This window comes from Dysidea avara, chromosome 6 (assembly GCF_963678975.1).
Source record: "Dysidea avara chromosome 6, odDysAvar1.4, whole genome shotgun sequence".
NCBI lineage: Eukaryota > Metazoa > Porifera > Demospongiae > Dictyoceratida > Dysideidae > Dysidea > Dysidea avara.
Genome location: NC_089277.1, coordinates 31,352,968 through 31,362,509, shown reverse-complemented (window position 1 = coordinate 31,362,509; position 9,542 = coordinate 31,352,968). Strand labels below are relative to the sequence as shown.

At 38.2% G+C, this 9,542-nt stretch overlaps 1 protein-coding gene and 1 long non-coding RNA gene across 4 annotated transcripts; one reads left to right on the top strand and one right to left on the bottom strand.

The window, feature by feature from the left end:
• Window positions 1-3,232: 3,232 nt before the first annotated feature.
• On the top strand, window positions 3,233-4,222 carry LOC136259404 (protein unc-93 homolog A-like). Its single transcript, XM_066052894.1, has one exon. It carries the CDS (start codon window positions 3,233-3,235, stop codon window positions 4,220-4,222), a length of 990 nt encoding a protein of 329 aa, XP_065908966.1.
• A 697-nt stretch (window positions 4,223-4,919) lies between these two features.
• LOC136258982 (uncharacterized) lies at window positions 4,920-6,258 on the bottom strand. 3 transcript variants are annotated; one of them, XR_010703142.1, is made up of 6 exons: window positions 6,162-6,258; window positions 5,979-6,076; window positions 5,676-5,926; window positions 5,559-5,619; window positions 5,458-5,504; window positions 4,920-5,401 (listed from the first exon to the last, which is right to left on the bottom strand). It is a non-coding gene; the product is annotated as an uncharacterized lncRNA (long non-coding RNA). The 3 variants fall into 3 exon arrangements; XR_010703140.1 differs by having other exon boundaries at window positions 5,458-5,619; XR_010703141.1 differs by having other exon boundaries at window positions 5,458-5,619; window positions 5,979-6,052; window positions 6,162-6,256.
• Window positions 6,259-9,542: the final 3,284 nt, after the last annotated feature.

Genomic DNA, 9,542 nt, shown 5'->3' with positions numbered 1-9,542 from the left:
TCACGAACTAACACGTGATCTACACTTGTCAACCATGCAGACGGTTTATCTAATCCTTGCTTTACTAGTATTGGTCTGAACTACTTTATATACCTTATCTGCCTATAGCTACTGATTCGATTATAAAGATAATTTTTATTTAATTTGGATCAATGAATTGTCTAGCTAAGTGTTTGCAAAGTGACTTTTCTGGTGTAGCTAGCCAAGGGGTGTCACTCAGGCTCTTGCTGTAGATAATTTTTATTTAATTTGGATCAATGAATTGTCTAGCTAAGTGTTTGCAAAGTGACTTTTCTGGTGTAGCTAGCCAAGGGAGTGACACTCAGGCTCTTGCTGTAGGTCGATCTGCGACCGCGGTCAAACTCTAAGTCAACGGTCAAGGCCACTAAATAGCTCTTACAGTGGGTCAAGGGTCAAGACGATACGGAAGGTTCGAAACCCACAATCGAAAACTATACGTAGCTATTATCAAGTTTACGGATTATACGTAACTCACAAGAAGTAAGGATCTCTAAGAAGATGTTTTAAAGCTCCAACAGGCAATTCGCCGTAATTATAATGATTTTTCTCTCCCAGCTGCTGGTAGCACGCACTAAGAAAATATTATAGCGCAGGTGCGAATAGGAAAACAGAGAAATAAGTGGAGGTCAAAAGTTCGACAAGAAACGCTCAAGTCACAGGTCAAAGACGATAAACGCTGAAAGTCAAGGGTCAAGGTGAAATTTTCCCCGGTCAAGACTTTGACCGCGGTCGCAGATCTACCCACAGCGTGATCCGACGTGACACCCCCTTGCTAGCTAGAGTAATTCACCCAAAATCGGACGCAATTTCTTGAGCTACAACAGGAATTTTTGAACAACTTATATGTCTTTAGATTAAGGCTGTGGGACTTTGCACACCGAGCCAAGTATCAGTTTTCTCGGTTTCTTTGTCTGGTCACGTGGCAGCAACCCTGCAAAGTCTCGTATAATCCAGAAAAAAAAGTCAATTCACGGACACCCACGTACAGTTCACAAATCACTTACATTCAATCAACAGTTTCAGCGAGAGTTTCAGTAGCTATATCTTCACTTTGTAGAACAATAAATAATAATAAATAAATAACAACTCATTTAGCTATATACCGAGCTATATACTTTCTACAATCCCCAGTTTATTTAATCAAATTCTTTAAATCACGAATTACAAATTTAATATGACATTGCTGGAGTAATAATCGCACCATGAACGGAAGTATACAATGTTTGTAAAAGTATATAGTACACATTTCCCGTAAACTTCTCTCAAATACTTAATCAAGTTTCTGTACACTTAGATTTATGGTGCGATTAGCTATTACTCCATGCAGTGATGTCTCATTTTATTTGATTTGTAATTTGTGATTTTATATAAACTGGGGATATTTAGAAAGTAGATGAGTTGCTCTACAATGTGAAGATATAAAACTGTTGATTGGATGTAAGTGTGATTTGTAAACTGTGGGTGTCTGTGAATCGACTTTTCTTCCAGATTATATGTATTAGTCAGCAATGAGTTTGCAGGGCTGACAAAGAAGGCGAGAATGCTGATACCTGGTGTGCAAAGTCTCACAGCCTTAAACATTCTAAAGACATATAAGTTGTTCAAAAATTCCTGTTGTAGTTCGAGTAATTGTGTCCAGTAGTTTGGAGCCTGTCCAATATTAGGTGATTTATACCTTCTTCCCTTTTAGGTTCTTCACATTTTGACCTCAAGCTACGAGAGTGATGCATTGTAGCATTTCTGATATTAGATGCCACAGCTTGATCACAAGCTACTTTGCCTTTTTTTGATTAGGAGGCTTAGGCTTACATGACTCATAATGTTCTGCTAATCCAATCATTTCCTCATGCATATGGTCCCTTGCATACACAATGTTCTGGTTTCTGTAACACATCATGCCTTGCAACATGATCCCTCCAGGAACAAAGTATATCAACCATTGACCGTTCTCATCCAGAAAATATTTACCACCTTAGTTCTTGGGTTTCTATCAGGTGCACCAGACCACTCAGACTGACTCAGTCTACTGCTATTTGATTATTTCTCTGCTGCTTCTCAAGCTGAGGTGGCTGAGGATGCTGAGGCACTAGGGACAGCCAATATTCAGAGATTGTAAACATGACTGATGAAGGAGACTCTTATCTCCTTTATCTGTGATTGTTTGTCCTTTCCACCCTTTTTTCAATTGCTGACAGGACCACTGTTAAAAATCTAAGTTTGATAAATAAAACAGTCATCAGCAAAATAAGCTAACAAGTGCTCTGAATAATTATTAGTTATAGCTACTAGCTAGATCATTAATGTATACTAAGATAATGTTGATCCAAATTCTGTACCATGAGGAACTCCAAAAGAGACTTTTACATGGTGATGAATGTGTGCCCTCAATAACTACTTGCTGTGAAAGGAGAAAATGTTCATTGTATTGTTCTTCCCATATTTCATAACTTCTAGAAGCCTTATTGATACATAGCAAGAGTACCAAGGTATTACAGTAAATTGCAAGACAGTTGTCAGTTGCAATTCTTTTTGATGGTGATAACAGCCAATCAGATATTTCGCAAGAATTTGAAAAAGTTTGGCTGCCTACTGTAGATTGTGTGACCGTCAGTGTCAAAAAAAATTTTAAGGTCAATGCCGGGAAATCACCTGAAAAGTAACCAATCAAAAGTTTAAAATTAAGTTGCAGCCATCTATCTGATTCACAGTTACTTATGCCTGTATCAGTAGACCTGAGGTGGCGAATAGTTTGGAAACACATCCTGAAGAAGCCGGTAGCGTGTATGCTATTCGTCAGTGAAAGAACCGTCCATCGCAACCTCGAGTCTATACTGAATATAGTTTTCCCCCTGTAGCTAGCTGTAGTTTATGTAGTTGTAATAGTTGTTTGTAATTGTAATAAGTTTCAAGCGGTTTTAAAATAAAATAAGATACAGGCATGAGTAACTACTTGCATGTGAATCGGATAGAATGGCTGTTAATTTTAAACTCAGTCTATAATGGATTTCCATTGGTTACTTTTCACGTGATCACGCAATCCACGATATCATTGGTTAGTTTTCACGTGCTCTTCCAGTCGTACGTGATTATAGCGTGCGCCGCAATTGTAGCTAAACTTGCTGTACCTGCTCCTATCACAAACATAGTGGGACATTTTAAATTAATCCTGACATCGAAGGGAACGATTGTACTACTTTCCTCTGCTACAACGATGCCTCAGTTTCACATCTACTCAACAACTAGTAGCGAGATGATAGCTGGTAGGATAATCACATCCACCGAAAAGGAACTCGATGTAGGCAAAATGGATTATAAGAATTTCTCAGTAGAGGTTAGACGGGCAAAGAATTCGTATATAAAGAACGTCTTAATCTACGTAATAACTGCTGTCCTACAATACTCCGTTGCAAATGGCTCCTTTAGTTTAATGACCAGCTTAGCTGGAGAGAGGAAAGGTTTTGCCGCCCTAGTGGTCACCTACATATCAACCATGCTTGCAATACTAACCCCAGGACTTATTGCATCTCTGGGATGCAAAGCTGTGATTATTATGGCAAACATTGGCTACTTGATATTTAGTATTGGCAACTTCACTGTCCAGTACTTCACACTGTTACCTGCTGCAGTATTTGCTGGATATAGTGTTGGGTCTGTTTGGATATGTGGAGCTACTTATCTTAACCTATTGGGAATGAACTATGCTAAGTACCACAAGACGACCGAGAACAAAATGATCAGTTATACTAATGGAATTTCAATGTTTTGTTTCAGCAGTGGATTTTTGTTTGGTAATGCGGTGTCTTCATTACTACTATCACCAACAAGAGACAGTGATGCAGTTAAGGTTGGTAACAGTACTGACGAGTGTTCACTAGAACCAGAGAATATTGCTGAAAATGTGTGGGTATATGCTTTGAGGGGTACACTGACTGGAATGTGTATATTATCCTTATTTCTTTTGATCTTCCTTGATAATGTCAAAGATGAGACTGTTAATTGTAAAAAATTTGCTTTGAAGAACCTTCTCACAAACATCACAGAAACTGTAATAGAATTTGGCAAGGGATGCATGCAGCTTAGAATTGGTCTTGTGTTACCCATACCGATCGCAGCTGGAATTGAGATTGCTTACTTTCCAGGAACATTTTCAAGGGTAAGTGTTATCATAAGTGTGTGGTTTGAATGGGGAGAGCATATCTAACTGCCAATAATGGCCCTGTACAAATTCACAGTGTTACAAGAATAGATCATCAACACTTCACTGCTTTGGTATAGATTACAAAGACTTCACTATATTCAACACATATAGGAAGTGTCAAGTTTACTTTAACATTTTGGTTGGTATAAAAACTTGTATACTAAAGAATCCATGTTGGTATTCCACTTGTAACAGTGAGTTTGGAGCTACGGTTTAGTTAGACATTCCCTCCGGCTGCATTATTACAGCTATAAGTACCTATAATATGTATAGTACGTACTCATTGAGCTGAATAAAAACAATTAATAACTAAGATTGCTTCATCCCGCGGGCCTCCTGTATTGTTCGATATGTAGCGCTTCTATATCCGCTAAAAATAAATTATATTAAAAGCGCTTCATTCGATTGTAAGACACTCCAATCAAAAGTACATAATAAAATAGGGAGGGAGAGTGTCTAACTAGGACACTTTCCCTAGGCACACTCAAACTAGGACAGAGTATCATCCACACATTAGTAGAACAAAAGTTTTACCTCATTCAACACCTATCAACAGCACTCAAAACCTATCAACAGATCTCTATCAGTAAACGTGTAAATTTGTTCAAAGATCATTGTCTATTCAATAATAAACAGTGATTTTGTACAGACTGCATTGGCAGTAAAGTTCACCACACATTTTCAATGTGGAATCCTCTTAAGTATGGCTCTTGATGTTGTGTTGACACATGTTTGTGGTGAAGCCAGACGTCATACTCCTGCCCTCAGCACCTGTGATTCATTATACCCTATGTTAGAGGCTGTAATACATTTTGCAGGAACAAAACAAAAACAAAAACAAAAAACAGTTTAGTGTATGTAAAACAAGAGATGCATGAGAAGAGCTGGAGCCACTGTTGCATTGTATTTAGAAGATAAGTGGCCCACTTATCTTCTCTTTCAGCCATCAAGAGGAAAAACCCAAATTATAACAGCTCAAGTACTTTTATCCAGCATAGGTGTATCTGCAAGTGAGGCAAACAACATGTTTTTAACTTCACATTTACCACATAGCTGCCCATTCTCTCCTTTTCCCATCTAGTTAATTTGTCATTTTAATCCTTTTCCCATCACTTTGTGCACATGCCATACAAGACGTTTCAAATCAGCACCTGGTTCTCGAAGTTGCATTTCCACAGAACTCTACAGAAAGTTTCACCAAATGAAATACTGTTTGTATGAATTTGGACCAATAATACCTTTAGTGACTTCTAAAGACTCCTGCACTGATCAGTTTACACAATGTCTGGTATGTTCATCTTTTGCAAGGATAATAAAGCAATAAAGTGCACACACTTACACTTCATCTGTTTTTTCGTGTACTTTGCAGAGTTGAATTCCAGCCACCCGATGACTTGATCCTGGGGAACGATATACAAGTTGTAACACTAGTATTGTAAATATCAAAAAATCTTACATCAGATAAAGTAGGCTCAGAAGACAACTCGGTCTCACTGTTGCTGGTGGTGGAAGAGTCATTAATACCATCATCACTGTCTTCACTATCACTGCTGATGTGAATGAGGAATTGTTCTAGAAGTTCCTCATGAAGTCCATCCTGTTCCTAGTAATGATCTTCGACTTTTTCTTACCAAAGATTGCCACCTCTCAGATGTAAAAGCCTCAAATCCTTGATAAACCAGTTCCTTAGCTTCAGTCAAAGTAAACCTATAAACAGATTCCAATGTTGATATACTGTACCTCTTGTTGTTCTGCTTACATGTCTCTTCACTTGAGCCATCTCAATAGGATTCAGTTCACAGTGTGCAACTGGTAGTCTGACTACTTCATGGCCTATTATTATGTTAGCCGAAAGAACTGGAACCACAACAGTATACCAGAAAAAAAAGTCATACCAGAAAAATAGAAAATTTTATAGCCACAATGTATACACTTAACACACCTTTACTTCCAGCTATCTCATCTATAGTATATCTTGGAGGAGTCTTTGTTCTTCCCACAGATCTCTCTTCAGTGAATTTCTGGAATATGCTATACCTGTGAATCATCATACAGTCACATACTGAACCAGTAACAGCATAATTATACAAACTGCCTTACGTTTCATATCTAACCACTCTTTCAACTGTGCTTTTTGCCACTTTTGCTTTGGTTAATCCTCCAAGTGGTGACTGCAGTAACACAGTAATGTTTACAGTTGAATGTGACACCTACCTGTGGTAACTGGCATTGTCCATTACAATCAGACAATTGGGGACATTGGAAACAGCTGAAATTGAAAACTGAAACTGAAAATTGAAACTGGAAAACTAAAATTTGTTAAAACTTCATATTAACAGGTACCTCTTAACAAAGACCATATCTGTAATAAGACCGCCTGTATAATTAGACTGCCTGTATAATTAGACCTCCTCTAATAAGACCACCTCATTATATATAGTAATTATGTCAAGTAGGTCCAACAAATATAGCTAAGGTGTAGTACACCTTAGCTATATTTTTTGGACCTACTTGACATAATTACTATAATGAGGTGGTCTTATTAGAGGAGGTGTAACTATACAGGCGGTCTTATTACAGATGCGGTCTTTGTTAATAGGTACCTGTTAATATGAAGTTTTGACCAATTTTAGTTTTCCAGAATCAGTTTTTCAGTTTCAATTTTAGCTGTTTCCAATGTCCCAGACATGTGGCTAGTAATGCTGGAAGTAACTTTTCTTGAAACCATCTTTCAAAATTCTCTGCATTCATTTCTTGATGGTAATCTGCTACACCCCAATCATAACCTGAAACAACAACCACATTTACTGGATACCGTATAACGGGAATGATTTGCAGAAGAAAACATTCATGAATGATCTACTATTTCCTCATTCGCGAGAAAACGTTCGTGATTTATTGCATAAAGTAATTAATTGGGCATGCACTTACAACAAATTGGTCTTTTTTCTATGGATAGCTAGGGAATGCTCGACTATATGGCTGACTCTGACATGTTGTGTTCTACGAATACTAGTAGCTATGCATGATCGCTGTTTCGCTGGAGAAGTAGGCATTCATGATATTAAATGAGCACAGGACGATAGGGGGCAGCACTAAAACCGAGGCTAAGACATGCCATTCTGGTACAGTGAATCGCTGGGCTGCAATTGTATTTGCCCATTTAGTAGCACTGATTTTTTCCACTGTCACTGAAGTTTGCATCCCTGTTCAAATCACACGCCATGGTCCTGCACCTCACAGGCTATACCGTCACACATATATAGCAGTTTAGCGAGTAGCAAGGCGAGTGGCTACCCGCTTATACACTTGTTACATGAATGCTACATCAACTGATCCATGAAAAAATCTTTTTAATTGTGGGAAAAATTTAGCAAGAAAACATTCGCGAATGCACCTAAAACCGCGAAATTCGCGAATGTTTTCTTCCACGAATCATTCCCATTATATGGTACTTTACATCATGAAAAAGTACCTGGAACCCATCCATCTAATAAGGTGCTCTCTTTACCTGATGGCTTGCTATGTATAAATCAGGTTAAACAAGCATAATTTTGAAAGCTATTTAACCAATCTGACTCCTCCTATAGTCCCCCCAGTAGTCTTATTAGCCTCTACCCAGGCTCTGGACTTTCCATTATGCGCATTGGCCTAATTATACCACTTGTTTTCCTTCAGTTCTGTTGTGCCTCATTGTCTCAAATATTTATGATGCAAATGGACTATGCAGGGCTGCTCATAGTATACCCTGCATGTATGTGTAGTAATTTAGTAAAATTAAAACACACAAACTGGTGCAATGCTAACCACTTGTCATTAGTCGTTTTATACTTGAATCCCATATTACTATAAACCCTCTCTTAAGTGATGTTCTTCCCCTGGAAAAAACACCGTTATTCCGAAGTGACAGAGTAACAAAAACAAAGGCTTCAGCATTCAAAATGTACCCACCAAAATCTTCGACAGTGATAGATTTTCTTTCTTGTCGTACAATGAATGTACCTTCTGTCTGATTGTATCCCGGTCGAAACTGTCTGCATCGACATGGATTTATGAATGTCTGTACCTGCCGTGACAATTAGATGAATTGAGTAGGCTCCTGCAAACTGCTTTTATACCTTTTTCTTGGCATAGAAAACTCACCTTTCTTGTGGTACTCCATCCTCACTCTTACAATAGATGACTGAAATCCCTACATGGTGAAATGAATACCAAACCCAGCTGCAAGGAAGATATTTAATACCAGTGGCCTTCGAAGTTCTCTTTTTCACTTCACATTGACGAAAACTTTAGACTGCCTTGCTTCTTGCTCAAAGTAGTCCCATAGTTTCATGAGTAGAAACTTTGTTTGGCTGTTTAACCTATTTCCAAGAGGGTTTCACTCCGCATTCACTGATGCTGCAATGGACGCCATATTTAGTGCACGCCCGTTACATGAGCTTACGAATAAATGCATTATAAATATCATGTTCAAAGCTTTTGATCTTGTTTGGCTTCTTACACAACTTTCCAGGATTCAGCTCAACACGTACGTACTATAGTTTATTATTTACTACATTAGGTTATAGCCTTGATAATTATATTGTTATATGTGTAACGTGTGTGATTTATAAATCAGTAGAAATACCTTTATAAACCATTTACAAGTGATATATGGACATAGATATCCATATCCATTTTGTTGATCATTGATCACTTCGGTGCACTCCAAATGACGATGCAAGAACTATGTAAAGTGCTTCTGAACCACAACCATTAGTGGTGCCACATTTTGTAATAATACTGATGAATTTAAAATATCTGAAGTATGAGACAGTAACATGGCTTAGTTGTAGTAGTAGTTATATGTAGGACATAAGCCTGGGCAATAGTATCGATAGTATTCTCAATTGTGATAGTACTGTTCTGATGTCAAATACAATAATAGCTTAGTTCAGTACTAGAATAGCACACACGTGATGCATGCGCATGCGCAAACGTCTAGAAATGGCAGATACTACAAATGTGATTGACGACCATGTTATTTCTGACAATGGCACTCGCCTCAATGAAAGCCAGTCTGGGGAAACTGAATTAATTCATAAATGGCTCAGACCACGAAGTGGTCGCAAACTATTTAGAATTGTATGAAGAGGGTGAGATGTTTGAGAGTGAAAACTGGCCATACACCATAGTGAGACTGAGCCCTCTGAAATATAACCCCACTGGAAGGCTGTAGCAGCAAAATATGGAAATACTTTGGGTTCCCTGGTAAAGATGGCCAGTACATTGAGAGAGACAAGCGGAAATGAAACGAAGTAACTTGTGGTCGCTGTTGGAAACG

What these genes read in the sequence shown, in the direction of transcription:
- LOC136259404 (XM_066052894.1), top strand. Translation starts at nt 3,233, where the DNA reads ATGCCTCAGTTTCACATCTACTCAACAACTAGTAGCGAGATGATAGCT.